Source organism: Amorphotheca resinae (genome assembly GCF_003019875.1).
Source record: "Amorphotheca resinae ATCC 22711 unplaced genomic scaffold M430scaffold_8, whole genome shotgun sequence".
Taxonomy (NCBI): Eukaryota; Fungi; Ascomycota; class Leotiomycetes; order Helotiales; family Amorphothecaceae; genus Amorphotheca; species Amorphotheca resinae.
In genome coordinates, this window is record NW_020194478.1 from 696,940 (window position 1) to 724,010 (window position 27,071).

Genomic DNA, 27,071 nt, shown 5'->3' on the forward strand with positions numbered 1-27,071 from the left:
ATGTCTGTACGTCTGTACCTCACCCTCCCCTATTCGTTCTGCTTCGAAGTTCGCCCGCACAGCGGCATCCTCCCAACCCATTACAGACTGTATTATGATGCCAAAGGAGGCAGAAGAAAAGAGTATGGACCCGCTATCGCGTTATTAAAGAGACAAAACACGCCCTACACACCACTGAATCCTCAAAACCTAACCCCAACTTTCATCCACGGGTCTTCTTGGCGCCGCCGGCTCTCTTTAAAGGTTCACCTGCTCGCTTCTTACTGCCAGAAGTAGCTCTACCTTTACCTTTATCAATTGCCCAACCGAGAAAAGGACTGACACTTCCATCCCTGGACGGTCCGGCTGGGGAACTAGTCATGTCCAACTTCTTGGATCTCGTAACTCTAGCAGTGGTGGGTGGAGAAGCGGGTGCGAACTTGGGTGCCTTTGGGGTCGCGACTACATCATCCGTCTGGGCCGTAGGAGTAGAGAGATTGTTTGGCTCCTCAATGTCCGTGACAGCTTCTTCCTCATCTTCGGTGGCTTGCGATCTCATCTCGGCAGCTTTAGCTTGGTGGGCAGATGGGAAAAGAAGACGAGGCTTGATGGAGGACCGAGTCAATGGGCGACGAAGACTCGAAGGCAAATCTTCTTCGAGCTCAGTATCGGCCTCGGCGTCGGAGTCATTATGATCAGGAGTTCCAGTTTCAACCTCATCGCTGAACTTGCGGAAGATTTTCTTGCCTCGGCTGTAGAAGTAAAGAGTTAGACCTGTTCTCAGCTGGGGATGGCAGGAACTTACAAGACATAGATTAGACCATCTTCACGACGTTCAGCCTCCTCGACAGTCTGTTCTCCTTCACCTGGGATTGTAATCTTTCTACGCTTGATTGATCGCTTGGTCGGCTCAGGCTGCGGAGCGCTGTGATTGCCATAAAAAGGGTTGGCTGCACTCGTATCGGCTTCTGGGATGCGATCGGTTGTGTCGGTGTAGATCGGGATCGGGGCATCCTCGTCCTCAGCTTGATCCAAAGAAAAACCAGCATACTTGCGGCCCTTCTTCTTGGGTGTTGGCATAACCGCTTCAGCAGTCTCACCACGGATAGGGAACAAGTTGCGCGCAATCGACGCGATTCCAGGGACGATCTCAGACGATTTCTTCTTGGGGGTCTTCGCCGGGGTAGGTAGCATGCCATTGTCGCGAACAGGAGCTGGGAGATCGAGAGCTGAAGATCCAGAGGCAGTTGTGCCGTAGTTCAATGCGCCAGAAACTGATCCCCCACGGGTGACTCTCTTCGAGGAAGCCATGATCGATGAAGTTGGAGGAGGAGATAAAGTGCTGCCGGGCGTGCTTGTAGATGCGACTTTCTTGGAAGAGTTGCGGAGGTTTGGGGGTGGTGGTGTTTGCGCCGCTCTTGATCGCTGTGACGATACTCGAGCAGACTTTCGAGGGGAATAAGGCTGGTAGCTGTCTTCCCATCCGTGTTTTGGAGTTGTAGGCGTGTTGATGGAGGATGGAGGGGGAGGAGTTGCGGTGCGACAGGAAGTAGCCATGTTGGCGAACGGGGTGAATTGAATAATATCCACGCTCAAAGGACCCGCTAAAGGCGAGAAGACTTCAAAGAGAACAAAGGTGAAGTGAATGTGAATTAGACACTGTACAACGACATTGACGTCGAATTGAGTTCGAAAGCGGACAGATGGACAAGTTCGTTGTTTGTGGTTGAAAGATAGATTGTGGAGCGATCAACAACTCCCTCAAAAATGCCGACAGTAAAGCAACGGTGAGGCGCGCAAGACGACCGACGATACGAGGATATGATGCGACACGAAGCAATGCGATGCGATTCGGAGGTAGTACAAGAGGTAAGCAGATGCAATGGTGGAATGTTTGAGTGCTGCAGTGCTGGTGGGAGAGCCAGAGTTGCTTGCATGGACGAAGGGACGCAGGAGGTTGTGGCCGGTATCTAAGGCGCCTCGTCTATTCCAAAATAAATGAGGAGGTTGTCAGTGTGGCTTGCACCTGTGGCTTGCACATGCTTGTCTCGTCTGCCCCTGGCTCGTTCGGCACCCTGATTGGTTCATTGCTCACTGATACCGGCACGTGTGACGTGGCTGGGCCTGTCTGGCTGGCGCTTACCTCCCTGGTACTAGCGTAGACCTGTCGGAACTACTGTTTTTCCACTCCCGGCAATCTAGAGAGTTTTATCAGATTGGAAACTGACGCGCCTCGTTGCTACGGACTACCTTACGTGCTTGCCCGCTGGTTGTAGGATTCTGATATTCGCTTCAACCTCACTTGAAACTCCTACCACGCGATGGCTACCCCGGACATTGCCAAGCTGGATCTCTCGGATTCATCAGACGCTGAAGACCTCTTCGCGTCCCCCTCGCGCACCTCGAAGCCAACCAAAACACCCACCGCCAATGCTTCTGAGAGCACCAATGCCCCGCCCCAGCGCAACACCGAGTCAAAATATGATACCGAGCAAGCTCGCACCAATGCTTTGCAGAAAGAACTCGAAAGTGTACGGAGCATCAACGAGGTCATAGAAGGCGTGATCTCAAGTCTTGAATGCGCAAAGGGGAATATGGATGTACGCATTACCCTATCAGGACAATTCATGCGAACCCCGCAGCTAATGATTGATACAGACCGTTTCGCGCACAGTCACATCAGCATCCACTCTTCTCAACACCTGGACTCGCATTCTCTCGCAGACCGAACATAATCAACGATTAATCCTGAATCCTAATTGGCGTGGGGCAAGTCAAGATGTTGCAGATATGGAGAATGAGGCGGTCCTAAAAGCGCAAGCTGCCGAGAGGAGGGCCGCCGAGGAAGAGCGTAGGAGGGAAGAGGCCAGAAGACGGGCGGAGGACGAAGAGAGGCAACGACAGGCTGGGACAGCAGTACGTGGAGTCAGGGGATCAAGAGGAAGAGGTAGAGGCGCGGTCAGGGGTAGTAGCATCAGTGGGACCGGTTATGTTGCTGGTGGGTCGAGCAGCTTGCCAGCACCTCGTGGCACGTATCAATCAACAGCAGGACGGAGTGGTATAGGGAGGGGCATTGGTGGTACAAGAGGCAGAGCACGAGGAGTACGATAAATTACGAAATTTATGGCTAAATTATTGATTTATTCTACAACCTAACACGCGTGATATCCCAAAGCCTCTACCTAGAGGTATCATTTCCAATGTCCTTCCGAGACGCCTGACTTTGCTAATGAAGTGCATTATTTCTTTTTGAAGAATTCACTCATCTTCTTCATTCCACTGATATTTGCCTTCTTCAATTTCTTGATTCCTTGACTCTCTCCTGCTTTCTTTCTCTTCTCCTCCTCTTCCACCTTTCTTTTCTTCTCTGCCCGAGCTTCTAAGTCTTCGTCGTCTTCATTCATCGCCCTTTTCCGCGAGTAGTCACCAAGTGATCTTGCAGCTAACGCTTCCTGGCGCAACTTCGTTAGATGTGCAAGATGTTGATCTAGCGGGCCAAAATCCGTAGTAGCCGTGGTAGAAGAAAGCATCAACTTCAGCTTCTCTGTGATATGAGGTGCGATATAATTCGAGCAGATGAAGTCCAAGGCTGTACGAAGCCGTAATAGGTCTGCAACACCTTCAGGGGCGTCGATTTGGGGTGTGGCTGTTTTTGATTCCAATAACGGGGCAGGATCCGTGGATTCTCCAGAAAAGCTCGTAGCTACTGTTGATGCCTCAGAGGATAAAGTTGTCGCACTGTCCGTAGACGATACACTTGTTTGGGTATCTGGAGTTTCTGAAAGAGGAGTCGAGACATCGGACGTTGCTGGTGGAACGTCCCCACTTGCCGATTCTTGTAATGAGCTTTCCTCTCTCTTTATACTGAGCATTGGTGCTTCAAGAGGCTTTCTTACTAGCTTCTCCTCCATGCTTGCCGGTAGTCCTCTCTCAGCCATATTCTTTGCCTTCTGTAATAATTCCTTCAATAGCCTCTCTTCGTCCAGTCTGTACATAGTCTCATCTCCAGCTTCGACCGTCTCGCATACAGCTGCCATCCTCCTTTCTAATAAACCACGCAACTTTTCTATTCTCAAAAAGTTACCAAGGGCGGGGGATGCACTCGTGGTTTTCTCGAGATAGTCATCGCTGGAGAGGAACAATCTTTTTGCGGTCCCTGAACTTTTCGACTCAGGAGCGAGTGCTGGTAGCAGAAAGAATAGGGGATCAATTGGAGTTGCAATAAATAAGTCTGCCCCTCGAGTGACATATCCTTTCGATAAATTCGTCTCTGTCGTATCCTCTCCACTCTGTAATGGTGGCACCTCGTCCTCCGGTCGAGAAAGCAGCCAACTTCTGGGAGTTCTCTTGGGCGCCGCAATCGCCCTGAATTCGTAGAACCCACGCTCCGGACAGACAACATATCTATCTTCTGAAAGATACCTGGGATTGGTGAGAGAAATGATTCGTGCGTCCGTGCTGATACCCTCTGGTAATATGAAGAGCTGAGGGGGGTTTGGCGATTCGGGGCCCAATTGAACCTTTGCGGTTGTCACTTCTGTGGCCTCATTTGCCTCAGCAGCAGTTCGCGCAGTTCCTTTGGCTCGAGTCTTCATCCTGTCTGTCCAAAGGCCTTTAAAGATATGTGTTTGGTACGGCGCAATCTGGCTATGAACTTGGGGCGCTGCCGAACTTGGGAGACGCGTGAACGCGTCAAATTCTTCTATTAATAGAAATGTCATAATGTGGGATTTACGCGTCGGTTATCAAATGTAAAGAACGACAATCGACTTTTCGGGTGAGACAAAAGAAATGTGCAGCGCATGAATGCGGCAAAACCTCTCGCAAATCATAACAATTGAGATTCTACTTCTAGACATTCTCGCGATTAATGAAGCATCGAATTCTAGCAGCTCTTCATCATTGGATCCCATCTTAATTGCAGGGTCGATATAGCCTCAACCCCTGCTCTCAAACCCAGGAGCATGGATTGTTTATAAACAACGTTGCGCTGCAAGAATTGATTTCGGGGAATCATGAATACCTAATGGCGGGACAAACTCATCATCGCCATCATGTCACAACGTGAGTATTCTCAGTATTCTCGATCCACTGCATATACCCCGCTAACCACCATGAAGCCAATGCGAACGATAACTGGCCCCCAAAATCTCCCCATGATGTCCTTTTGAGTACCCCTCGAGGTCGTGACCGACTTCGACGTCTAGCAGAACGCGCCTCTCCTTCACCATCCCCGACCAAGCGATTAACATCAGCCTCTGCCGTTCGAAACAGGGCCCAAACACTGCCGAAAGAAGATATGGAATTGGAAGAGTTGGCGGAGGACGATGATGAAGAAACCCTACAGTTGAAACTCCAGGAGATACAAGCGCGATTGAAGCTCAAGGCGCTGCAAAAGAAGGCGAAGCAGAGCTCGGACACGGAGACTGATGTTAGTCGGGCGGGCTCTGCACCTCTCGCGAGATCGAATTCGGTGGCCGCAAACCGTGCACAGTCGAGGATATCAGAATTACGGGAGGAGCGGTTACGGAGATCGAAATCACAATCAAGCGTGCATGTTCCTGTGTCTCCCGTACGACGAGCGCAGCCGGCTGAGCTTCCTCGGTCCCCGCAACGAGTGCTGCTGGGGATAGATAAAGGCATGAAGGCTAGCGAGGTTTCATTAAAGAGAGCTCCCAGTTTGAGAAGAACCCAAGATGCAGACTTCCAAGATGTAAGGCGCGCTGGGCCATTTCTGCAGAGACCTGCTTCTCAGATCAGTTCCCGCGCCTCTGGAACAACTTCTAGCTCAGGGGAAGATCGACCCAAAACATTCAGTGAGAGGATGGCGGCCATCAGGGCTCAAGAAACCGAACGAAAGGAGAAAGAACTACGGATCCAGAAGAGCAGAAGTATGGCTTTTGATATTGATCATGAGCAGATGCGCAAATTTAAAGAAACTGCGGTCGAATTACCGCCCGCTTCTCGAGAAGCACCCGAATTCAGCAGAGATGAAGTCTTGAATTCATACAGTAACCCCAGCAGTTTTTCGCGCAGTAAAACTGCCCCGAGCTTGCGCTCGGCGATGAGGAGTACGAGCAACGGTACAGATACATCCGTTACAGATACGACAACCGCCTCGAGTGGTGCTCCTGTGAAAAAACAGTCTAAGAAAAAGACGCCACCAGCCGATGTCAGCGAATCCGAAGCCTCTCAATTTGAGCCATATTCATCTATCCATCTATCCAAGAGGATTGTTCCGCACAAGGAGCTCACTCGCATACTCACTGGAAAGAAGACCTTCGTCATACCGGACCTGCTAAAAACGGTCAAGGCTCCGGACTTCTCTGGACCAGATATAGAAGAGGACGTCGTAGTATTTGCAATCGTTGCCGCGAAATCCCAGCCCCTGTCACATCGGCAGGACCCAAAGAACGCAAATCGCGGCAAATACATGATCTTGGACTTGACAGATCTCAAATGGGAGCTGAATCTGTTTTTGTTCGACTCGGCCTTTGAGAAGTTTTGGAAGCTTACACCAGGCACTATTATAGCAATTTTAAATCCTGGGTTTATGCCTCCGCCGCGAGGGCAAGCAGACACTGGAAAGTTCAGCCTGGTGTTGAATTCCGACGCCGACACGATCCTGGAGATTGGCACGGCGAGAGACTTGGGGTTTTGCAAAAGCGTCAAGAAAGACGGGACTACTTGCAATAGCTGGGTCAACAAAAAACATACGGAATTTTGTGATTTCCACGTTAACCTCAGCTTGAAGAAGACCCATTCAAACCGAATGGAAGTCAATACCATGAACTATGGGAAAGGTCTCGGTCTCTCATACGGTGCCCGCAAGTACAACAGTAAGGATATGACGGGGTTCGCAGAACGACGGCAGAAAACAGCGCAAGAGAAGAGGACCAGATACGATCAAGAGAGCCACTCGCAGATATACATCGGGAACCGAACGACGGCGAGCCTGCTTGACGACCCGGACTACGACCCTGACGCATTCCATCGCTCGACCAAAGAGGAGCGCATCACGCGACGTCTTCTGGAACAGGAGAAGGAACGAGAGCTCGCGAGGAAGCTAGGAGCTTTGGGCGGTGGTCTCGGCGCAGATTACCTCCGTAAAAAAGGCTCCTCCTCATCACAGCCGGAGCCGGGGAGTAGTAGCAATAGCAATAGCAACACCGATGTAGCGCAAGAGCAAGCAGCACAAGCACAAGCACAAGCACCACCACCACCACCTGACGCCGCGGCGTTGGGGCTGCTCAGCGGCAAGGCGAAAGACGTACAGCTAAGTCCCATCAAGCGGAAGAGAGTCAACACGCCATCATCTAGCAGCGGCAGCGCGGCAGTTGGTTGGGGAGGAAACCTCACTAAAGAACTAGGAAGGATGAGGGATGGAGAAAGTTTCCAACCCGTGCGGAAGAAGACGCGCTTCGTCACGGCGAAAGGGATTCGCGAAGCTGGCAGGGAGAGTTTTGGGGGGGACGCGGTTATATCAACTGCGGTCACTAACGTCGTTAATAATAATGACGACGATGACGATGATGATGATGATCTTGATATTGTAAGGGAATGAATGGATGGAATGGAATGGAAGAAAGAAAGAAAGAGGAGTCAAGTATCAATCAAATCAATCAATCAATCAAGTGATTGAAATGGTAGAATCAAAAGCCTATCAAAAAGATAAAAAGAAAGAAAGAAAAGAAAAGAAAATGGGCATATTATGTTATAAAATATCAAGTATCCCCATAACATAACTCCCGCCTCTCTCTCTTCTCTTCTGGTATCTTGAATGTAGGCTGTGAGGTGTTTCCTTTTTTTTCTTTTCGAATCTTGAACATGCAGGACCATGTACAGTATTGTTATTAGGGGGGTCGATGGAATACCCGTTATAACCCAGCTCACCTCACATGGATCGTTTGCTCAATTCACCAGCCAGCCAGTCAGCCAGCCAGTATGTTGAAATGCCTTCCTTTCTTTCTCTTACCTACCTTACCTTACCTACCTAGCTTTTCTGCCATCCTCTCCCCCCTTCACCCCCCAACCCCTCCTCCCCTCCCCTCCCAATAACCTCAAACTCCCCCACCGTAGCCCCCAAATCATCATCCTCCATTATCCTCAACCTCCCCAGCTCATCCTCCACGCTCTGCAGCACTCCACAGCCTCTACACCCCTCAATCTCTAGAATCGCATATTTGCCCGTCCACACATCATCATCATCATTCTCTTTTCTAAAGACGTGTTCCGTCCGATTTCCTACATACGGGACGACGTCTAGAAGTGGCACTTCGCGAGGACTAGCAGTTAGTAGATCTGTTGAGATATCGAAGATTTGGGCGCTGGAATCGAGGATGGTGGTGGAGGAGGGGGTGTGGTTGGTGGTGGTGAAGGTGAAGGTGTGATTGGTGAAGGCGACGCGAGCCCGATATGGTGGGCGATCTCCCCAGTTGAGATTTATCTGCTGGATGGGTTGAAAAGGCACGGAGGACGTGTCGACGGTGAGGATGGCGGGGTGCCGCGTCAGGGGCTGCCAGCGGGTGCCTGCGTTGCCGTCGGTGGCAGCGGCGGGGTACTGGCCGGGCACGATGTCGGCGGGGGACGAGGCCGGGAGGCATTGCAGGATGTTGTTGGCCGTGGTGGCGCCTTGCCAGTACATGTCGTTGGCGACGGTGATAGTTTCGTCGATGCCGATGGTGTAGAGCCGTGGAGGCACGCGGCCGTAGGCGGACCCGACGATCAGGGGCATGGGGTTGGGGAGGTAGCGGTCGACGAGGCCTTTGCTGGGGTCGCTGGGGAATCGCGTCACGTTCGTGTGCGTGGAGTTCATGGACGCTGTGAGAGTGGCGCCGCCGTAGTGAAATTCCCCGATCTGCAGATGCTGGAACGGATATGGGAGGCTGGGCTGGATGGTGAGGTTCTTGTGCGTGAGATCCAGGCCTAGATATCCGAAAGGCGGGATCTGAGATGCTCCTCCGTGGCCCGTCAGGAAGGGGAATGCGGGCGGCACTCCACCGTTGGCGTTCTTGTCATCGTTGGCTTGCTCCGACATCTGGAACCACGGCGCTCGATAGTTGGAGAACCTGGCCTGCAGGTCGTATATAAAAGCCGCACAGCCCGTCGACGCGACCAGGTTTTCCCCGATTGCTGCAATGGCGTAGGTCATGGCTGGTCCATCGGGAGTCTGTTTCTGCGAATAGTACGCCAGGTCTCTCATCTTGTCCGCAAGAGTGTAGTTTTTGCGCCAGGCCAGTGGGTAAACCAACAGTGATACATCAGCTTGTTTGACCGTGACATCGTTCTGCATGGCCTCGAATTCTTTGGTGATTCCAGAAGCTGCTCGAGGGATGTTGACGTTACTCGCCATTTCGTCCCAAGTTTTATTGACTTCCATATTGTGCATGGTCTGGTACCTGATTATATCATGCATCACTTGGGACATAGAAGCAAGTGTGAAGGCTCCGTTGTCAACCTGGTTCTACGGAGACGTTAACAATGCAGGAAACAGGGGCGACGATGAGGTCTGGGTGGCAATGAAGATTGAATAACAGTGGGAATAACGGATGAAACTGGATCGGAACTATAACAAAGCAGAGTAGAAAGGAACTATGACATACCGCATACTCATCAGGGTCAGTCATGTTCCTGATAGACCATAAATCCCCATCTCTGACTAGGAGTGTCGCAATTGTATGCCCAATGCTTTCTACAACCGGCCAGAGTTCGTTCCTAAAGTACAGCTCATCTCCCGTGATTGCGAGGTACTGGAACATAGAAATCGCAATATCTGCATTGAGATGGTATTCATAATCCAGGACTGGGCCGGTGGCAGTCGCATTTCCGAATCTTCCACTTGTCCAAGGATACAACGCCGACTTGTCGTTGAACTTGTACGTTTCTTGGACATAGGGCATTTGAGCGTTCAACTTTGCCTGGGAGAAGTGCTTCAGGCGTGATTTGAGCACCTGGCGTGCGTATTGTGGATCGGTGATTGCGACTGCGGGATACATCCACATATCTTGATCCCAGAAGAGCATGCCGCCGTAAGCATCTGATGAGAGACCACTCACGCTGAGTCCATTATCATTCAGATCCAAGCCGTTTTCCGGTAGGAGGTTTTGGATGAGATAATAACGGTCTGCAACGGCTGCGATTTGGAATTTCTCTATGATTGAATCGCCTGCTGGAAGTTTCCCGGTTGCGGGATTCCTATAGCCAGTTATGAGGCTCCGTTGCATGAGCTCATTCCAGGCTTGGATATGCTCTGAGATGAGCGTATCCCATCCATCTTTCATTGCTTGATTGGATGCTGACCTAGCCGTGAACGCAGCATCTTCAAACTTATCGGTAGAAGCGATGCCGACGAACTTCTGAAACGTAGCGGTCTCGCCATTGATCAGTCGAGCATCCCATTGCTGTCCGATAGTCATACTGCTACCATTCCCATAAAATACTGCCCTTCTTCTGGATGTCTTGTTGGTATAGCGATTGGCTACGTTAGTTGTAGAAACTGTCCATGCCTCGACATTAGGAAGTCCGTCAGGATGGTTTGATACGTAAATAGAAGTAGAATTGGGAGACATGCCCTTCTGTCCCAAGAAGGATCTCTTCGCGCTTCGACCATCCAGCAAGTCGACGATAATAGCTTTGTGGTTTCCCCCGCGTGGCGTAACCCGAAGCTGCGTCGCAGCCACGTTTGGCCTTGCTCTACTCATGAAAGAGTCGAACGCAATATCAAAAGACATGTTGCTTTTGCTGGGGGACCAGGTAAACCTCCACTGCGTGAGACCATCTCGGAATCTCAAAATCTGTTTGTAATTGTGAATAGAGGCCGGATCCACAGTTGAATTCAGGACGTGATTTCCAACGACTAGATGGAGCGAGAGAGGGTATGGCGTTCCGGAGATGACACTCTCACAGCCATATTTCTGAAGCTCCGGGTAATTGACGCCGGGTGTGGTGGGCTGGCAATCATAAAATCCAGAGACGGTCGAGAAAGTCTGTCTACTGTCAAACAGCGGCCAGCCCTCAGTTACCTCAGATTCGGGACCAGCATGGTTGGTCTGGTTCACGTCTTTCTCATAAAATGGCCCGGCTGCTGAAACAGCCGCACCAATATATCTGCAGCATATATTAGCAGCCACTGATAACAATGATATCAGAGTAGAAGAGAAGCACACATGTGCAACATGGCCCGAAAAATAGATATATTTCCTCAAAAAAAACCCTTCGCAAGAAATTGGACATCGGACATGCTAAAAAGTAGACGTCCAACACGACAAAGGCTCCAAAAAACCACACACGTACCCATTTGCAATCGGCACCCTGGCCTGAAACTGACCCGGGAGGAACATCTCACTCGTGAGCGTCAACTTGTCATCGTCCCACGAGCTCAAGCTACGCTTCGCCAGGACGTTGAAATCCATGGGCGGAGGCATGCCAGGATCCGGCCGCGTCATGAATTTCGCGGACACGGGGTTCACTTCCCCCCTTCGATTGAGGATGCTTGAGCCTTCGATGGGGATTCGGTTATTGACAATCCCTCCTTTTATCGGGTGAGATGGTGCGAGGGGAATGAAGGTTGCAAGAGTGAGGGGCAAGACGAGGGCGAGAACCACCACGAGAAGCTTGAGAAAGGTGCGTGCCATGGTGATGGCCTGTGTAACGAGTGCTGTTGTAAAAGAGAGCGGCTACATTAAGAAAGGTCAACATGGCATTGGAATAGGCACTGACGATCACGAACCTTGGGGGCTTTCCTATCGAAAAGGGACTCGGAAACAACGATTGGGCTCTATCCAGAAGTCCTCCTCTGTGGCGGGGTATATAGTTGTAAGTCATCGAAGGAGTGGGCGAAAAGTTCTCAATAAACTTGAATCCGTGAGGATAAGAGACAGTAGATGCTTTATCTGTATTTTCTTTCTATTTGGAAACGGTCATATTGTGTGGATACTACCACGAGGGTAAGAGAAGGAATCGCTCATACCAGTATCTAGATTACTATCAATTCCAGAGGCCACCTGTGCTGTTGATTATACAGTTATTGAACTCGCCCATGGTACGTTACGACCTTGTTGGGTGCGGAGGCCAAGTCACCAAACGGAACATTATATAAATCGACGATTATGAACACATTAATTTGCCTGAAACTAAACTAACCAGTATGTAGTTGACGGCCCGTCTGGCTCTACTCTACATTATCTTCCGTACGGGGCTTTAACGTGTCTGTCGACGCGGCTAAGGCTTCATCGTCGATATTTTCTGATGCGTCGGTACTCTGAGAAACAACAGGAGGCTTGTCGCTGGATTTTATCGGCTCAAGCTCATTGTCGTAAGCACTGTTTGACAACGCCTCTGCCTGGGCATCTTCCAAGTGTTCTGCGTGAGCATCTTCTGTCGGTGAAGGCTGGGATGCAGCATTTTCAGAGCCCGGGGCAATCTCTGATGCTTCGTGAACAGGCTCTCCTGCCATATTTGTCGCGAGCGTTGGAGTTTCCGACTGGGCTGCTTTCGTTTCTGGCTTTGGGGCCGATACGTCCGCTTCTGTCTTCGGCGCCACTTCTTCTGGGTGAGACGGAACAAGTAGCAGATCTTCATCTGGGTCAATCTGCCATAATGTCGAGGGCACAGAAACGGCGCAAGCTAATTGGGGCTTCTCCACAGCTGGGGCACTAGCGGGAGCGGGACTCTTGGCAGGCGCTCGTCGTGCTGGTCCTCTGGCCCTGCCCTTTCTAGCATCGACTAATGGCGCCTTTTCTTTCTCTTCCACAACTTCCTCTGCAGCTGGCTCCTCTTTCTTAGGAGCTTGAGGACCTAGTTGTAGGCGCTTGTTCAGATCCAGCATGAAGCCACTTTGCAACGCTGCAATCTTGCTACCAACCGGTCGTGACGGGACCGGTGGCTTAGGCTTAGCGGCCACACCTTGATCCGACCCAGTAGACTTGGCCGACGAATTTGACGGGACCGTTGTTAACGGGACATTTTCTGAGGAGTCGCGAGTAGTTGGTTTTGAAGGGCGGGCTGGTACTTGAGGTTTGGATTTGGTAGGTAAGGGGGGCGGGTGCTGCGTCCTCTCAGGGGATTCTGATGGCTTTGCCCTTGTCGGACGAGCAGGGATCTGTGGTTTTACGGGGGCTGCGATACCTGTAGTAGCACGACCTTCTTCACTGCCAAGAGGCAATCCAGCCGCAGCCTTCTCTTGGTGATTGGCGACAGCACCTGCGGTCGGTCTCTCGGATGGAGGGCTCAAGGCATCCTTATCATCGCTTTGTGGCCCACCAACAGTAGTCTGTAGTTGTAAGCTGTCCGGGGTGTCTTCCCAGATATCTCGACTTGGAAATCGTTGCTTCCCACTGTGTCTGAACTCCGTCCCGAGTCGGGAGGATTCCGAGGAGGGCCTAGATTCCGTCACAGCTGGCGACGCGTGTGACCACGGCCGTTTCTCACGGTCCAAGAAACCATGTGAACTATCAGACTCCTGCTCGGCCAGTTCCTCCTGTCTTCTAGCAAAGGCCTGCTCAGGTGTCTCCACCTCCTGTTCTCGCTTGAGCTTCGTCTCCCCTTCCTTTTCTTCGGGTAACTGTGGCGTTGACACTGTGGCGGTGTACTGTAAGCTGTTCGGGGTATCCTCCCAGATGTCTTGACTTGGGAATTTGCGATTCTTGGAACTATTAGCGTCGTCATCACCTTTTTCATTGAGAACAAACTCACCTTCAATTCAGGGCGCTTCAATCTATCGGCGGTAGCCAATGTATCTTTGCCTGAATCCTTCCCACCCTCATTTCCCTCTTCTTCAGAAAACAAGGGCTCATACTCGTCCAAAGCTTCCAGAGGCCTATCTGAAGGAAGTCGAATTCCAGGAACATTGCCATGAATGCTCGCAGGTCGGCTTGTAGGCCTACTACTTGATGCGCTGCCGGATCGCAGGTGGGCGCTGTATTCATCAAAGGCGCTACCTCTGCGCTCGTGTAATGGTGATACAGCTGGTTGAAGCTCCCAGCCAAAAGGTTCCTTAGCAACCTCATCCGGAGCCAGAATGGGGGCGCTATAACCGTTTTCATCAAGGAATCCATCATCTTCACCGCCAGTATGGTGTCCAAGATCCTCTGTTGACTCGAGACGGCCAGCACCTCCATAGATACTGTGGCGATGATTTGGGTCTTCGACGTGGATAACGTCATCATCCTCAACCTCGCTCTCAAGGCCCGTGTCAGATGGACCGTGACCGTCAAGTCTCTTAGATATAGCACCCTCAAAGTCGGCCTTTTTATCAAACTCACTCGCAGTGCTTTCTTTCCTCAAGGGAGAGTCCACGTGCGTTTGAGATGCATTCGAGTGTGCTAGGTGAAACGCGGAAGACTGTGGACGTGGAGAAGATATTCGGGAAGCATACTCCTCTGATGCTTGAAAACCGATCTGCTCACTTGGAGTGCCCACGATCGCTGGTGATGTCCCTAGAGTTTTGATTAGAATTCTTCTTTGTCCGATGCAGCTAGCCCGAAGGGCCTTGAACTGAGGCACGTGCGTGCGTAATGGGTTGGCGGCTTATCAACACGGAGTGTAGACAGCGCCAAAATACAAACTCTGCCTTCCGAAGCTTGGGAGTAGGATATACTCCCAGACTGTCGGAAGAGAGGTGTATGACCTCCAACTCAGGTCGCACCGATCAAGTAACTTACCAATTCCAGCACCTCTGCTAGCAGTGTCCCTGACAATCTTGTTCAAATCTTCACTGCTCATAGCCCATTCTGGTCGATCTTCAGCATAAGGACCATGGTATAGGCTTGTTTCTTTCTTCAAAAGCTCAGGGTGTTTTTCATAGTATGCCTTCTCGAAACGGTCGTGGGGAATCTGGCCGTGACCGTGCTTGCCGTACGCATCAAAGGGTATGTCGATGCTGCGGCCACTTGTTCTACGCGAATGGTGTCTGGGCTTTGAGCCATCATTGTGAAACCCGATACCAGGCGCATAAGGGGTCGTGTATGGAGAAGGCGAAGGGGCCTGCACGTCGCCAGCATCAGGGTACATTGGCACACGCTGGCCGATTTCAGGGATGCCGTGCTCGCTTTCAGTGCTCGAAGGAGGACGTTCGGCGCTGTTCGACGTCTGGCTGGCAAAACTGTCCCTTGTCTTTAATGGTCGAGATGACAGTTCCTTGTCATCGGGAGCCGCGCCGAGCCCAAGTGCTGCTGCTTGTCCAGAATCCGTACGAGTTACGGTAGACACTCTCCGCGTAGCGGCAGAGGATGGCAGAGAGGGCTTTGGTGCATGAAGCTTCAGGTCGTTGGCGATATTCCTGGTCTGAGTGGGCGAGGAGCTTAGATCCTCTGTGGCTGCCACCACTTCGGCGTACTCACTCCCCTCCTGTCCTAGGGATGGTAGGACAACGCTCGAGGGGCGGCGGGGCTGATCCGAGCCAGAGACATCTTCACTGGATATAGAAGATTTGCTCTGGTTTCCATGGCGCGTGAACGGCGTCTCGTTGAGAGGAGATTGCGCGAAGCTCTCACGCTGGGGCGATATTGAGCGATCAAGTCGACGATTAGCGGGGCGTGGGGGAATCTTGGGTAGATCGCTGCCCAGGGAGCTGCCACTCGCTTTCTTCTGCTCCTGGGCCCGAGTAGGGCGAGGAGGGATCTGGGGCATAGCTGTCGACATTGTGTGTAGTGTCCGAATTGACAACAGGCAATGAGGAGGAGGTTCTAAGTTCTGGAGGCGGTCCCATCAGCGACTTGGCTTCTCAAACACATATCTCACAGTCCGGGCCCGAGATGGCTGGTGTAAAACCGGTCATGCAACGCCAAGCTCGACGGCTGGCAAGGGGTCCTGCCCAACCTGCGCTATGATAGGGTCTGCTGCTCAATAACCTCCGCAGAGATATGCAGAGGAGAAGGAGCATGTTGATACAGCACAGTAAAGATAACCGCGGTTGCCAATGGCAAGCGTAGCTTCTTCCAACCTCCATCTGCAAGCAGCTGTGTGACAACAAAGCTCGGCTTAAGACGTCAAGCAGATCAGGTGGCCGGGGCAGGATGCCAACCGCTGCAGAGAAGCAGGCCAAGGGCTTGGGAACGGGGAAGGGAGCTCACCTGTATAGTCGTGATAGACGGGAAGGTTTCTTCTAGAGGTCGATCATTGAAGCAGCATATAAAACGAGGTGTTGATGAGCAGAGAGAGTGTAGTCGGAGAGGGAGCGGTGATGTTTCTTTTGAGGACTCATGGAGAGAGAATGCCTGCTCAGGCCAGATCCCTGTGGCCCACTATTGCTCGCTCTTCTAGGCTAGGCCGGGATCACGGGGGAAGGCCTCTGGGGGGCTCTGGGGCCTTTCGTCGTCATTCAGCATTACAGTTACGGAGTCAGTCGTCGGTGGTCCCACTGCGTCGCCCGTCGCCCATGTTTTCCAGGTTATTATTAGCAGACGGTCCCCATAGCAGCCGTCCGTCCTGCCTCAGTCGTCGTAGCCCCAGTTACCTTTACCGCTACGGGTGCGCGAGGCAATTGCTGAGATCATTTGTGGATGGCTTCAAAACTCTGAGAAAGCATCCCGCCTGATTGGCTGCCGTGCGGCATATTCGCAACAGGGGCCCGGAGACAGGCGCCGGTTGAGCGCTCCAGCCTCCTCGATCTGCGGCCACCCCGCTGCGAAACGAAAGTCCAGTCCCATGTGCCTGTGCCTCGCAAACGTGACCACGAGAGTCTTCCAGAACGCCGCGCTTTGCCATGGCCCGTCAACGCATGGCCACAGTACGTTGCCACATGGGGCACACGGCTGATTCATTGCATTTCTTGACCCATTTACGACGCCGTGGTTGATTGATGCATTCTTGATTGCCAGAACGGTCCGCAGTACAGAAGCCCCTGTCTCAATTCTTCCTCAAGTCCCTCAAAGCAGAGAGCACAAAGGCAAAAGACACTCTAAGGTCTTCGCTGGTGCCCGCTCCAAACAAGGGATTTCCAGCCAGAAGGCCCCCACACACGGCAAATCCTCCCCCGCAATAGAGTCATCGAGCAGTCATTGGGGCTTGAGCAAATAATGGCCGAGTTATGACACCATAGGTAGCATCTCCGATGCATCTATTCGAGCTCGAGCTATGCTTCTTGCTTGTCAGAGGGCTATCCTTCGGTCTTCCACAGGGTATATTCTCATCCACAAGCAATATGCGGCAAAGGCCACGAGCCCAATGTCAAAATAGGTAGGTAAGTACTGCCCAACAAAATCAGCCTCCTCGGAAAAAGGAAGCATAAAATTACACCCTTGGATCCCATGACTTGCTTGCTTCCATAGCTTCCATAAAAAACAGTCGTGATAGAGCCAGATCAACCAGCTGCAACTCCCATGACACCATGCCCCAAACCATAAGCACTCGCCATTTTTGCTAATTCCCAAATCTGCCATCCTCTTTTCACGCTTTCCTTATGCTCGTACGGCCCTCCAATTGCTTTGACCGTCTTGGCCCCTCTGAGTCTCCTCTCGAAGCTTAGATGATCATCTGTGCAATGCCCTGCCCACCGAGTGTCTTGCTTCCTATAAATCCTTGGTTCTTGATTCCTGCCAGGGCATAGAATGCAGCAGCAATTGTGAGCAAGCATGCCGCCGCGATCAGGCTTGATGCTTCCTTGATAAGACTAAGCCACTGTATAATAGCCATGATGAGGTAGAAAGCGGCGCGCATGTAGTTTGTTGTGAATCTTCGCATAAAGGTATCAAACTTCGCAGAGGTTGGACAAATGCGGAGTAGCAGAGGAACCTCGACGAAGATGATGAGGAACGAGCATGCGCTATGGGCAATTAGATATCACACTGAGCTTTGAGCATGGGGGGGACTTACACGCAAATTGCACCGAAGAGGATCATTATACTAACATGGAAAAGATTCGAGATTCCCACAGCGAAGCAGAGGAATATACAGATCACTCCGGTCCTGCAAGTACCTTGTCAGCCATAATCCACGAAATGCACCTCTACTCCAGCATATGGTCCTGCGTTGTCCAGAGCCAGCTGTAAGCCCGTCTTCAAGCTGAGATATATGGAAGTCTTCGCAAGACAATCCCGGATCGACTTAGGGTTCGAGCTGCTGCCGTGCAAACATGGAGACCTTTGCTCTCGAGAATCAAAAAGCTGGTTGCTTACCATTGGCCGTAGATACCTAAAATCCAGGGTTAGCAGAGCGTTCATGATTCTCATCACCTCAGAGTGATCGTACTGAAATTCCTCGTAGCAAATTCCTCTGCGAGCGTCATCTTTGCTCTTGCGCGATGGCACTAGCAGGTAGCTGAGGTAGGTAAAAGTACTGTTTGTTGTTGAACGGGTCGATGCTGATCGATTGTAATGCAGGTGCTCCGTAGATCCGCAGGCGCTTGTACGTTCGACGTGTTTCTTTCACAGGGTATAAAGAGTTGCCTTGAGTTCTTGAAAGCTCTTTGTTGAGATATATGGCGCAGGTTGTTGTTTGGTTCTTGATGATCTGTTCATAAGGTTTCGCGTTCGCGATTTGGAGGATCCACGCCGTAGGTATCCCGAGCTTAGACAGTTTTGCATGCGGTGCAGCATTTAGCGATGAGGCTGAGGTTGAGGCGTTGCGTTTTATCCGTCTACCAAGCAGCCTTAAAATACTTCGTACTAGGATCAAATATTACGGTGGAAGTCTAGATGACATGCATTGATTGTCACCATGGTGGAGCCAACACGGCTATTTGAGGTCGCATTTATTATAAGGCAAGTTTGTTTCACCACTTTATTTGAGTGCCTGACGACTGATACAGTTCTGCAAATCCAACTCAGAAAGTTTGCCACGGAGATCTGAAGAGCTCACGCTGATCATTGTATCTTCGATGGAATGAGTTATCATCGCTACATCGTCGTCCTTCTAGAAAGTCGGTATCATGCTTGCAAAAGAACAAATCCATCACTCAGTCGCTCGTTCCCATGTACCCAAACCAACCATGCAGCAAAAAGTTACTTTCGCTCATCCGAAAACCAGCTTGAAGATATCGTTGAAGATAAAGTAGCTGCCTTGTCCATCAGGGAGAAGTTGGAAAGTCTGGCTGTAGTTCATTGGTCTCTGCTCTTCGTCGACCTGGATTGAGTAACAGTCAGCCTACTGATCTATAATCCAGTTGTAGTCACAGCCTTATGATAAACATACCAGGAGGGCCCCAGTAACCAAGATCAAAATCCCACCAGTCTCTCCAGAGGGTTGGGCATCGAGGGTTGAGACTTGGTGCTTGACTTTCTCAAAGGGGAGCGCCTATACAAGGGCATGGTTAGCAAGATATATCCATATATCCGCAGGCTTCAAGGACTCTCACCGAAAGCTTCTCAACGATTCCAGCAGTGCCAGCCACGGAAGCAGACTCAAATGTCAGCATAGAGTTATCACGCTGAGGATTTTGTTAGCAGTACCCCGCATTACAAAACAAGCTGAAACTCACGTAAAGCGGGGCCAGCTGCTTTCTGTCGAGATCGAACTGGTTGTAGTAGAACTCAGTGAACTGCTCTGGTTGCGCCGAGTCGGTTAGCATTGTCTGTCATCGAGAAAGGACGTCTCAGCCTTGGTCCTCTTTACTGCACGGTCCTATGGCACGGCCCCATTGTACGCAACCTCGATCGCATATCGCCATCAAGGATACAGCGATCATGGCTGAAAGGGTACCGAGTTATAGGAGGCATGCCGACTTACTTGCGATGTTTAGGAAGTCTAGTTGAGAGTTAGCAGTTGCCGCGATCAAGCACACAGGCGTATATGAGGGGGAAAAGTGTAGATAAACGTAGACAGATGTACATGAGCATGTACGTAGAAAATGCATACATACCCGCCATCTTGATATCTGTGATGTGGAGAGGAAGTGGTCTACGTATTCACAGGTCTTTGGTTGGGTTAACTTGGGTCGAATTGACGTTGGCGGGGTTATTTCGAAACCCTTCTGTTCCTGGACGCACGTGATTCCATCCATCGCTAAGAAGCGTTAGCGTCTTCTCTCGTTTCTGCTAATAAGAAGTCATTTCCATCCGCAAATTCTCTGCCAGACTCTCTTCTCTGCATTCATATCCTCCTTCTGAGCCCTACTCCCCAATGCTAGCTGCTTGGGGAGTCGCGGTGGGAGCTCCTGTTTGATCCAGCTAACCCACTCTACTGCTAATGTGATCATTCATCAGCTGCAGCAGAAACCACATCAGGTGTATGTATACCTAGGTACGTTTCCAAATTTCCTCACTTTCTTCCCCTCTCCCTTGCAGCACTTTCTGTGATGATAGAATCTGCTCTTAAGAACGGCCAACGGAATTCTCCATGTCGATCCAAAATAGCATGTCAAGCTCAACAATCTGACCCAAGTGCACCCATACTGCTGTCTGTGTTCAAGAGTGCTTTGGGACTCTCGCTAACTCACATACAATAGATGTCGAACGTGCAATATAACTGTCGCGGGAACCTGTGGGAAAGGGGGGCTGTTGATGTGCATTCTAGCATGCATTGTGCACACCTGGGTGACAGGGTTTTTCATGTGGTGCCGTGGCTGGCATGGCTGGCATTCTGGTTGCCAGAGAAAGGGGACTGTTGCCAGAGAGGCCGTCACGCCCTGCATTGGTTTCTGATTCCTATAGCATGCCTCGCAGCTGATTCTTTGATATGGAATTCCATTTTCCCTAATGACTTGTTTAACCTGAACATGTGCTTGTCGGGGAGTACGTGACCCAAGCGTGAGACTCCTGATGTTATTTTGGTTTTCGCGACCAAATAGTCGGGCCCAACAATGTAATGTGATGCTCTCCGCCGCGTCTCCTACGCTGTTTAATTTTTGCCGAGCCCTTTGTACAGTCCAGCCCGTTATCATCAAAATACTTGTGTACTTACTCACTCTCCTACGTATTCGGCGTCATCGCGCCCAGCGTTTTCCTCATCTTCGACGCACAATTGTTCCATGTATTTCTCCTCTTGATCTCCCTTCTCCCAGCTACCCCACAACGCTCGCTACAGGCCCGCCAACTCGCTTTATCGGGCTGGCTACCTAGCTGTTCAGCCCACCACATACAACTCAAAGGAACGCCTCCCAAGCTCTCCACCACAAACACACCCTCGACCACCACTATTGTCTCACGGCTGTGCAGCTTCGGTTGCTGCAGCTCTCTGCTGACGGAAGATGCCTTGCTTCAAGGGCATCGCGGTCAGCGTTCATGCGGAGGGCGCTCCCCTTCCAGAATACTCGGTGCAGAAGCAGTCCAGAGTCTCACGCGTTAACACATACATCCCAGTCCCAAAGCCCAAAGATGTAACCTCAACGAAGCCCGAACCCTCCAAGTTTGCTATCTCCATCACACTCCTCACTCCAGGCCTTGCAGTCCCCTACTCGACCCCCAAACCCACCCCCGCAGATCCGTATCCGCAACCTCAGATCGTTGGAGGACTGCCAGGGATGACCTCTCAGCGGGGGAGCTATGCAGGCGCTGTGAGCCCTTACATTCCCATCACGAAGTCCGAGAACGAGACAATCGCGGCTTATATCTACTTTGATGGAAGGGCGAAGGAGGAAGTTGCTACGCTGTTGCGGCCAGGAGAAGAGACTTGGGTGAATTCACGATGGGTTCAAGTACCTGAATCTGAGGGGGGTGGACTCGCAGAGAGAGAGTTCTTGTTTCGGGAGGTAGGTTTGGAGAGATGGTTGAACGGGCTTGATCTAGACGGGCAGGACGCAGCAGCCAAGATCGAGAAGCGTAGACAGAAGTTTGAAAAGCGCAGAAGACGCAGAAAGCAAGAGGTTGGAAGCGACGATGAGCTTGCAGATATCATGTCGTCGGGCAAGGCACCTGGACCGCGAGATGTCTTGAGATATGGCGCGGACGAGAGTGCACCAGTAGAGAAGCTATCTGACGAGGACGACTTCAGCTCCGATTCAGATGATGATGCACCACCTGAAGCAGCTGGACAAATCAAGGTTGCAATGTTTCGAGTCTTAGCATCTGGAGAAATTAAGAGAGGCGAATATTCACCGCAATTTGACGCTCATGATGATGATGAGGAGGGCGACTCCAAGAACACGGAAGGCGATGGGGCAGATATTGACCATACTACAAGCTTTGCCAAGCCAAAGACCTTGGACCCTAAATCTATCAGTACGCAAACTGTTACAGGCATAGATGGACCGGATAAACCTTTTGCTGTTTTTACTTTCTTCTACAGGGGCGAACGTAAGCCTTCTATTCCTTGTCGACATCCTATCGTGCATCCTGCTAATTATGTCTCAAGGCCAACTGCAGAAGATGGGAATACTGGCACCCAAACAACAAAAGACCGCAACAGGACCTACCAAACGAAGCTCAACACAACTAGACTTCTCTAATCTCGCTCCCCTGAAGCCGGGTGGTACAGTTGGGTTTTCCTCCTTCCGAGATAACGATACGTCTTCCTCCCGGCGAAACAAGTCTAGAAAGAAGAGCAACGGAAGCGCTGGTGGAGCCATGGATGAAGATAGCGATGATGATGACGATGATGTTGATCTCGTAGGAAATATGGATGATATGGATGACAAGGACGTAAAGACAACATTGAATCCCGAAGAGGCAAAATATCAAGGAGAACTTGCAGATGGTGTTGGACGTATTAAGGTAAGTTGTTCGGCGGCTCTATGGAAGCTTCCTCTGACTCTCAATTACAGCTCAAGCGTCAACATTCCGCCGAAACGCTGAATGCGAAATCACGCAAATCACCTGGCTCAATAGGCACCCCTTCCCTGGGAGCAACACCGCCAGCGGAAGCAGAGACAAGCTCGGCTGCCAATGCAACCCTCTCAAACAGTGTTTTTGGCACCGGTTTACCGGCTGATTCCGTCGTTGGAAGCCCGCTCAAGAAGCACCGGGCCAGCTTGTACGATATGGACAACGAGACGATGCAGAAGAGACTAGGCGCAGGTTTTACGAGCGGAGTTGGAGACGTTGTGGCTGCAGCCGAAGCTGCTCATACACCACTTCCCGAAGCCACCATGAAAGTTGAGGCGGAAGAGGAAGAGTTATGATGAGACAATAAGTCGTGCTCCATGAGGCATGGGTCTGAATATGGTTTCTGACCTTTCTCGCTGACCATAGTCGATTGGAAAGCAGGGATGGCACAGCACTGGTGAGCGATGGATGTTAACTATCACCATAGATGGTCAGATAGTCACTCGATTTTGTAAGACAGAAAATACCCAGAGCAGCCAGTTGAGGTATGATGATACCATTATCTTCGAGGTAGATTAATTGACCCGTACAAAAAGTAATAATACTTCATTTGATTTGCAAGGGACTCATGATGGGCTTAGGCTGCGCGGAATGCGGGGTGATAATCAGCTGAAAGCTTGACTGATAGCAGGCAGACATACTGGGGTCAGCCATCAACAACTCAGAAGCCCACAACTTGAAAGAAGTTGTAATACTTCATTACGAGGTAGAGTTCAGGTAGTCCTCCACCCACCTCAAAATAAAAATTGGGTCCTATTTGCAACTGCGAGATAGTGGCATAGCTTTGAAAATGCTCACCAACTTCACAGCTCTTCTTTTGAGTTTCTCTCCCCTTTCATCCACAACACGGCAGAAAGTGTTAAAGGATGCTGGAGCAAGTCCATTTAATACCAAGTTCTCTGAATTGGCCAATGACACGTTAGAGCTATGGCATGTCCCTGGGGCTTCGATTGCAGTAGTTGATGGAGCGAATATGTGAGCGGTGGTGAGTTGAGAAAAAGATCTCTCTTCCTCATTAGTTGAGCTTGGTTTCAATACGCAGTTTCTTGGAGCAGTGACTGAATAAGGTGCATTTCTCATAGGGATACGGAATTGCTGTTTTCCCAGACACACGCCTGGAATACTCATCGACTCTCTTCTATGCAGGAAGGAAGCACGACCAAAGCATTTATCGCCGCAGCCATGTCAACTCCTGGTTGACGATAATGATAAGTATCCACAGGTGCAATGGAACATGCCGATTTCACAGTTGATCCGGGATGGCTTCGTTCTCGAAGATGATTACAAAAAAACGCCTCATTTCACTAATCTGAATATGCCTTTTCTCATCGTACGGGAATACCGAGATATGACTTCGCTATGGAAATTGATATGATGGCATAAGAGTACTCCAAAGGACTCTGTTTGGTCACTCCCTGATCTATCTCCCTATGACGGCTAAGCCCCGGACCAGGTTCCAGTACTGTGACATGATATTCGTGGTGATATCCCACCTAATTCAAACTACTCTCGAGAGCATGTGGCTAGGTCACTCACTTTCCATGGGAACGTAGTATATGGAAGCCTTTGGATATGAAGTCTACAGTGAGTCCTCGAATCTTCTATCACTTCAATGACTGTAACGATCTTGAGGTCAAAGTTTAGGTAGGGTTGCTGTCCTTCAGCAAAACTGATCTAGGAATTAGTACTTCTCTCATGATCCTGCAGAAAAGGCCCCAGAAGCCCAGGCTCAAGGCTATGTATACTATCAGGAGAAGTACCAGCCAGTCCCATCCAGGGACCTCGAGATCGTCAGCGGACCTGGAAGCGTGGTCTCCAACGTCCTCGATTACACTAAATGGCTCAGAGCGATGATAACCTCCACCGCGCCTATTCCTAAAAACGGACATGGGGCGTTAAAGACATGTCGTACGTTCATTGACTATCACCATTGACTGGAACTATATCATACTCGAAAGCCTCGGAGATATTTTACTCTGACGCGCCGCGTCCAGTCCTTTGTCCCAAGCCTCACCCTCCTCAACTACACTGGTATTTATTATCATCCTGCCTATCACAACATTACGATTTTCTTGAAGGGTGGTGCCCTAGCAGCAAACAGAACAGACGCCACGATAAGACCCCATGATGATCGATAGCCAATTCCTCGATGATATGCGTTGCTGGCATACTTTACCCCTGAGACGATCTTCCCTATCAAATCACTTTGCTATAACTTTTACAATTACTGAATTGTACTCCCCGACTATGGTTCTGCTCTTGAGCAAGCAGTTACTAACATATCAACCCTCTGGTGGAAGATATCTCTTGATCTGGAACACGTATCTGGAGATTATTTTATGGCTCATATCGGCTCAACGACAGCGCCCGGTCCTCTCTTTCTAACAACCAACGCTGCCGGGCTCAGGATTGGTGCTGATGGGATATCCAAAGTCTTTGGAATTGCAGCCGAGCCAGAAATGCGTCCCAGTAGAAGGATATACTTTGATAGAATTTCAGATCCTCACATGGACCAGTGATAAATCTGAGAAGGATGAAAGATTAATCAGAAGTTTTTGATTCATGCCTTTCTTCGCAGGTTCAATATGTTCGCAAGTTGAACTGGCCCTTTCCCACCCCATCCAGCCACCCCGCTTTCAACTTCTGGCCGTACCTGCACATACCAAGACCAAGCCCGGCGATCAAGTTCGTCTCCACTGATATGCTCCGCCCAAGATGCGAACAACATATCCAGGGCGCCCAAAAGCAACCCTAGATTCTCCTCTTTCTCTCTATCCAAAGCCACGCCAGATTTCTTCTTCTTTGCGGGGCTATCCCCAGTCGGAGGGGGAGAGCCAAAAGCATTCATGATATATGACCTTGCCGATTCAGGTTTGTGGATTGGCATCCCTCCTCCTGTGCCTACAGTGACTGGTGTATCTGTCTTCCGCATCGCCTCGAGATCTAGCCCCCATAATGCTTCTCGACCAATTATCCCAGCGACCCGCAGACGCTGGGACAACGCGTCTCGAGATACTTGGCTCATGATTCTCCAGCGATCTGGACCCAGCATAATTCCACCGTACCATCTAGTCACTACGAGCAGCATGCCGACCACATCACTCGATTGCATAACTTGTAGGATGTGTCTTCCTCCGCCAGTTTCTCCATCATCGTTGAATTCTTCAATAATCCCGCCGTGAGCTCCCTGAACACGCCATGCCGTTATGTTGTGAGACGCCTCTCGTATTTCCTTGTTACTTGCCATGAGCTTTTGCAGCGCAGCTCTAGCTTCGGAAGGAGAAGAGACGGCTATCGATCGCGCCACGAATGTTGACTGTTTAGAGGTGACACTTGCAGAAACGGCCCACTCATTCTTCTTTTCTTCAGTTGATACGGCCCCGGGTATTGGATCGACAGTTGGCTGTTCTTCAGCTACAACTTCCCCCGCTCTACCTTCACCATTGGTGTCTGAGACACTCTCCTTCTGGCCTTCCACATTCTCATCCTCAGGTCTCCAATCATAGCCTCCCCTCTTCAAAACATGGATTTCCCTCCCTAACACCCTAATCTTCGGCTGTCCCATCCCCCACCCCTCACTCTCCGCACTCCCCCCTTTCTCCAATCCCAAACTAACCGCCTTGCTCCTCGAGTTAACGCTCACCACCGCCTGTGCCAGACTCAATCTACTACTCAGCGGCTGCTCCGGCATCGTATATTTCAGCAACTGCACCGCAAACGCCAACACTAGCGGTGCTCTATTCGTATAAACTGTAGTCCGGGAGATCGCTTCTTCGTCCGCGGACGGCTGCGGGAGGGCGAGCGAAGCTTCGAGGGCTTGGGGTGTCTGCGGCTCCGATGCAAGCTCGTAGGCTGATCTCGTGCGCTTCGCTGCGGACGAGAGGCTAGACTCGGCGCCGCGTTTCTTGTCGGGGTCTTTGATAAGTGCCTTGCATGCAGTCTGGAGCTGTTTCGCGGCTTTGGGGTCGTTGATTGCGGTGCTGATACTGGAAAGGTCGGCGTTGGCTATTGATGCTATGCTGAACGGGTGTTAGGAACTCTCTTAGGGAGGGGATCTCAAGGGATGTTGTACCTCCGTAGATCAGCGTCTTGCAGGGCTTTGACACGGCCCATAGCTGCCATCATGGGGAGTTTGTTGCGGCCAGTTGTTAGAAGGCGCAGGAGATCGTGAACATCCTTTTGGGTGGCCATAATGCCCAATTTCTATAGAAGTGAGAAAGGTGTAAACAGTCTCTAGATGATGGTGTCGTCCAACGATGATTAGACTTGCATTAAAGTTATCTCACCTGCAGCTCGGGGCGAAGCGAAATGTGGGGTACTGATCCGACTCCCCCCCTAATTGATGACATTTATAATTTGTTAAGCATAATTCCCTGGTTATAAAGGGTGGACTCGTAC

The 27,071-nt window shown here is 50.8% G+C and overlaps 12 protein-coding genes across 12 annotated transcripts; 4 read left to right on the top strand and 8 right to left on the bottom strand.

Annotated features, from left to right (window-relative positions):
* On the bottom strand, window positions 1-1,921 carry M430DRAFT_67604 (hypothetical protein). The gene is made up of 2 exons (XM_024869295.1): window positions 785-1,921; window positions 1-731 (listed from the first exon to the last, which is right to left on the bottom strand). Exons 1-2 carry the CDS (start codon window positions 1,534-1,536, stop codon window positions 203-205), a joined length of 1,281 nt encoding a protein of 426 aa, XP_024719571.1. The 5' UTR covers window positions 1,537-1,921; the 3' UTR covers window positions 1-202.
* Window positions 1,922-2,300: 379 nt separating this feature from the next.
* On the top strand, window positions 2,301-3,090 carry M430DRAFT_20288 (hypothetical protein; the record flags this gene model as incomplete). Its single annotated transcript, XM_024864263.1, has 2 exons — window positions 2,301-2,579; window positions 2,638-3,090. The coding sequence occupies 2 exons, from the start codon at window positions 2,301-2,303 to the stop codon at window positions 3,088-3,090; spliced, it is 732 nt and encodes a 243-aa protein (XP_024719572.1).
* On the bottom strand, window positions 2,980-4,610 carry M430DRAFT_35792 (hypothetical protein). Its single transcript, XM_024866814.1, has one exon. It carries the CDS (start codon window positions 4,572-4,574, stop codon window positions 3,219-3,221), a length of 1,356 nt encoding a protein of 451 aa, XP_024719573.1. The 5' UTR covers window positions 4,575-4,610; the 3' UTR covers window positions 2,980-3,218.
* Window positions 4,611-4,841: 231 nt separating this feature from the next.
* Window positions 4,842-7,543, top strand: M430DRAFT_142285 (hypothetical protein; the record flags this gene model as incomplete). The annotated part of the gene is made up of 2 exons (XM_024862755.1): window positions 4,842-5,043; window positions 5,100-7,543. The coding sequence occupies exons 1-2, from the start codon at window positions 5,034-5,036 to the stop codon at window positions 7,541-7,543; spliced, it is 2,454 nt and encodes an 817-aa protein (XP_024719574.1). The 5' UTR covers window positions 4,842-5,033.
* Window positions 7,544-7,972: 429 nt separating this feature from the next.
* M430DRAFT_104252 (glycoside hydrolase family 65 protein) lies at window positions 7,973-11,390 on the bottom strand (the record flags this gene model as incomplete). Its single annotated transcript, XM_024860914.1, has 3 exons — window positions 7,973-9,442; window positions 9,582-11,085; window positions 11,272-11,390. The coding sequence occupies 3 exons, from the start codon at window positions 11,388-11,390 to the stop codon at window positions 7,973-7,975; spliced, it is 3,093 nt and encodes a 1,030-aa protein (XP_024719575.1).
* A 758-nt stretch (window positions 11,391-12,148) lies between these two features.
* M430DRAFT_51630 (hypothetical protein) lies at window positions 12,149-15,618 on the bottom strand (the record flags this gene model as incomplete). Its single annotated transcript, XM_024868242.1, has 3 exons — window positions 12,149-13,621; window positions 13,672-14,414; window positions 14,640-15,618. The coding sequence occupies 3 exons, from the start codon at window positions 15,616-15,618 to the stop codon at window positions 12,149-12,151; spliced, it is 3,195 nt and encodes a 1,064-aa protein (XP_024719576.1).
* Window positions 15,619-17,404: 1,786 nt separating this feature from the next.
* Window positions 17,405-18,473, bottom strand: M430DRAFT_67610 (hypothetical protein). The gene is made up of 4 exons (XM_024869296.1): window positions 18,166-18,473; window positions 18,093-18,108; window positions 17,791-17,883; window positions 17,405-17,740 (listed from the first exon to the last, which is right to left on the bottom strand). Exons 1-4 carry the CDS (start codon window positions 18,200-18,202, stop codon window positions 17,440-17,442), a joined length of 447 nt encoding a protein of 148 aa, XP_024719577.1. The 5' UTR covers window positions 18,203-18,473; the 3' UTR covers window positions 17,405-17,439.
* A 407-nt stretch (window positions 18,474-18,880) lies between these two features.
* Window positions 18,881-20,144, bottom strand: M430DRAFT_142297 (hypothetical protein). Its single transcript, XM_024862756.1, has 6 exons — window positions 19,775-20,144; window positions 19,642-19,659; window positions 19,394-19,458; window positions 19,271-19,342; window positions 19,108-19,209; window positions 18,881-19,038 (listed from the first exon to the last, which is right to left on the bottom strand). The coding sequence occupies exons 1-6, from the start codon at window positions 19,779-19,781 to the stop codon at window positions 18,928-18,930; spliced, it is 375 nt and encodes a 124-aa protein (XP_024719578.1). The 5' UTR covers window positions 19,782-20,144; the 3' UTR covers window positions 18,881-18,927.
* Window positions 19,990-20,608, bottom strand: M430DRAFT_35797 (hypothetical protein; the record flags this gene model as incomplete). Its single annotated transcript, XM_024866815.1, has 2 exons — window positions 20,360-20,608; window positions 19,990-20,154 (listed from the first exon to the last, which is right to left on the bottom strand). Coding segments are annotated over exons 1-2 (230 nt in total), but the record flags the coding sequence as incomplete, so codon positions are not given.
* Window positions 20,609-20,777: 169 nt separating this feature from the next.
* M430DRAFT_142299 (hypothetical protein) lies at window positions 20,778-23,235 on the top strand. The gene is made up of 3 exons (XM_024862757.1): window positions 20,778-22,145; window positions 22,204-22,562; window positions 22,613-23,235. Exons 1-3 carry the CDS (start codon window positions 21,101-21,103, stop codon window positions 22,967-22,969), a joined length of 1,761 nt encoding a protein of 586 aa, XP_024719580.1. The 5' UTR covers window positions 20,778-21,100; the 3' UTR covers window positions 22,970-23,235.
* Window positions 23,236-23,463: 228 nt separating this feature from the next.
* On the top strand, window positions 23,464-24,607 carry M430DRAFT_20296 (hypothetical protein; the record flags this gene model as incomplete). The annotated part of the gene is made up of 3 exons (XM_024864265.1): window positions 23,464-23,648; window positions 23,820-24,003; window positions 24,359-24,607. The coding sequence occupies 3 exons, from the start codon at window positions 23,464-23,466 to the stop codon at window positions 24,605-24,607; spliced, it is 618 nt and encodes a 205-aa protein (XP_024719581.1).
* Window positions 24,608-25,070: 463 nt separating this feature from the next.
* On the bottom strand, window positions 25,071-26,910 carry M430DRAFT_43259 (hypothetical protein). The gene is made up of 2 exons (XM_024867606.1): window positions 26,746-26,910; window positions 25,071-26,692 (listed from the first exon to the last, which is right to left on the bottom strand). Exons 1-2 carry the CDS (start codon window positions 26,862-26,864, stop codon window positions 25,234-25,236), a joined length of 1,578 nt encoding a protein of 525 aa, XP_024719582.1. The 5' UTR covers window positions 26,865-26,910; the 3' UTR covers window positions 25,071-25,233.
* Between the last annotated feature and the right edge of the window lie 161 nt (window positions 26,911-27,071).

Excerpts from the sequence above, each read along its gene's own strand:
- M430DRAFT_142297 (XM_024862756.1), bottom strand. Across the intron at positions 19,343-19,393 it reads AGCAGCTGGCCCCGCTTTAC|CGTGATAACTCTATGCTGAC; the intron begins GTGAGTTTCAGC and ends CAAAATCCTCAG. Across the intron at positions 19,039-19,107 it reads TGGTTACTGGGGCCCTCCTG|GTCGACGAAGAGCAGAGACC; the intron begins GTATGTTTATCA and ends TACTCAATCCAG.
- M430DRAFT_67610 (XM_024869296.1), bottom strand. The coding sequence starts at position 18,202 with ATGACGCTCGCAGAGGAATTTGCTACGAGGAATTTCA. Across the intron at positions 17,741-17,790 it reads CTCTTCGGTGCAATTTGCGT|CGCATGCTCGTTCCTCATCA; the intron begins GTAAGTCCCCCC and ends AATTGCCCATAG.
- M430DRAFT_43259 (XM_024867606.1), bottom strand. The coding sequence starts at position 26,864 with ATGGCCACCCAAAAGGATGTTCACGATCTCCTGCGCCTTCTAACAACT. Across the intron at positions 26,693-26,745 it reads CAAGACGCTGATCTACGGAG|CATAGCATCAATAGCCAACG; the intron begins GTACAACATCCC and ends ACACCCGTTCAG.
- M430DRAFT_35792 (XM_024866814.1), bottom strand. The coding sequence starts at position 4,574 with ATGAAGACTCGAGCCAAAGGAACTGCGCGAACTGCTGCTGAGGCAAAT.
- M430DRAFT_67604 (XM_024869295.1), bottom strand. The coding sequence starts at position 1,536 with ATGGCTACTTCCTGTCGCACCGCAACTCCTCCCCCTCCATCCTCCATC. Across the intron at positions 732-784 it reads GATGGTCTAATCTATGTCTT|CCGAGGCAAGAAAATCTTCC; the intron begins GTAAGTTCCTGC and ends TTACTTCTACAG.
- M430DRAFT_142299 (XM_024862757.1), top strand. The coding sequence starts at position 21,101 with ATGCCTTGCTTCAAGGGCATCGCGGTCAGCGTTCATGCGGAGGGCGCT. Across the intron at positions 22,146-22,203 it reads TTTCTTCTACAGGGGCGAAC|GCCAACTGCAGAAGATGGGA; the intron begins GTAAGCCTTCTA and ends TTATGTCTCAAG. Across the intron at positions 22,563-22,612 it reads ATGGTGTTGGACGTATTAAG|CTCAAGCGTCAACATTCCGC; the intron begins GTAAGTTGTTCG and ends TCTCAATTACAG.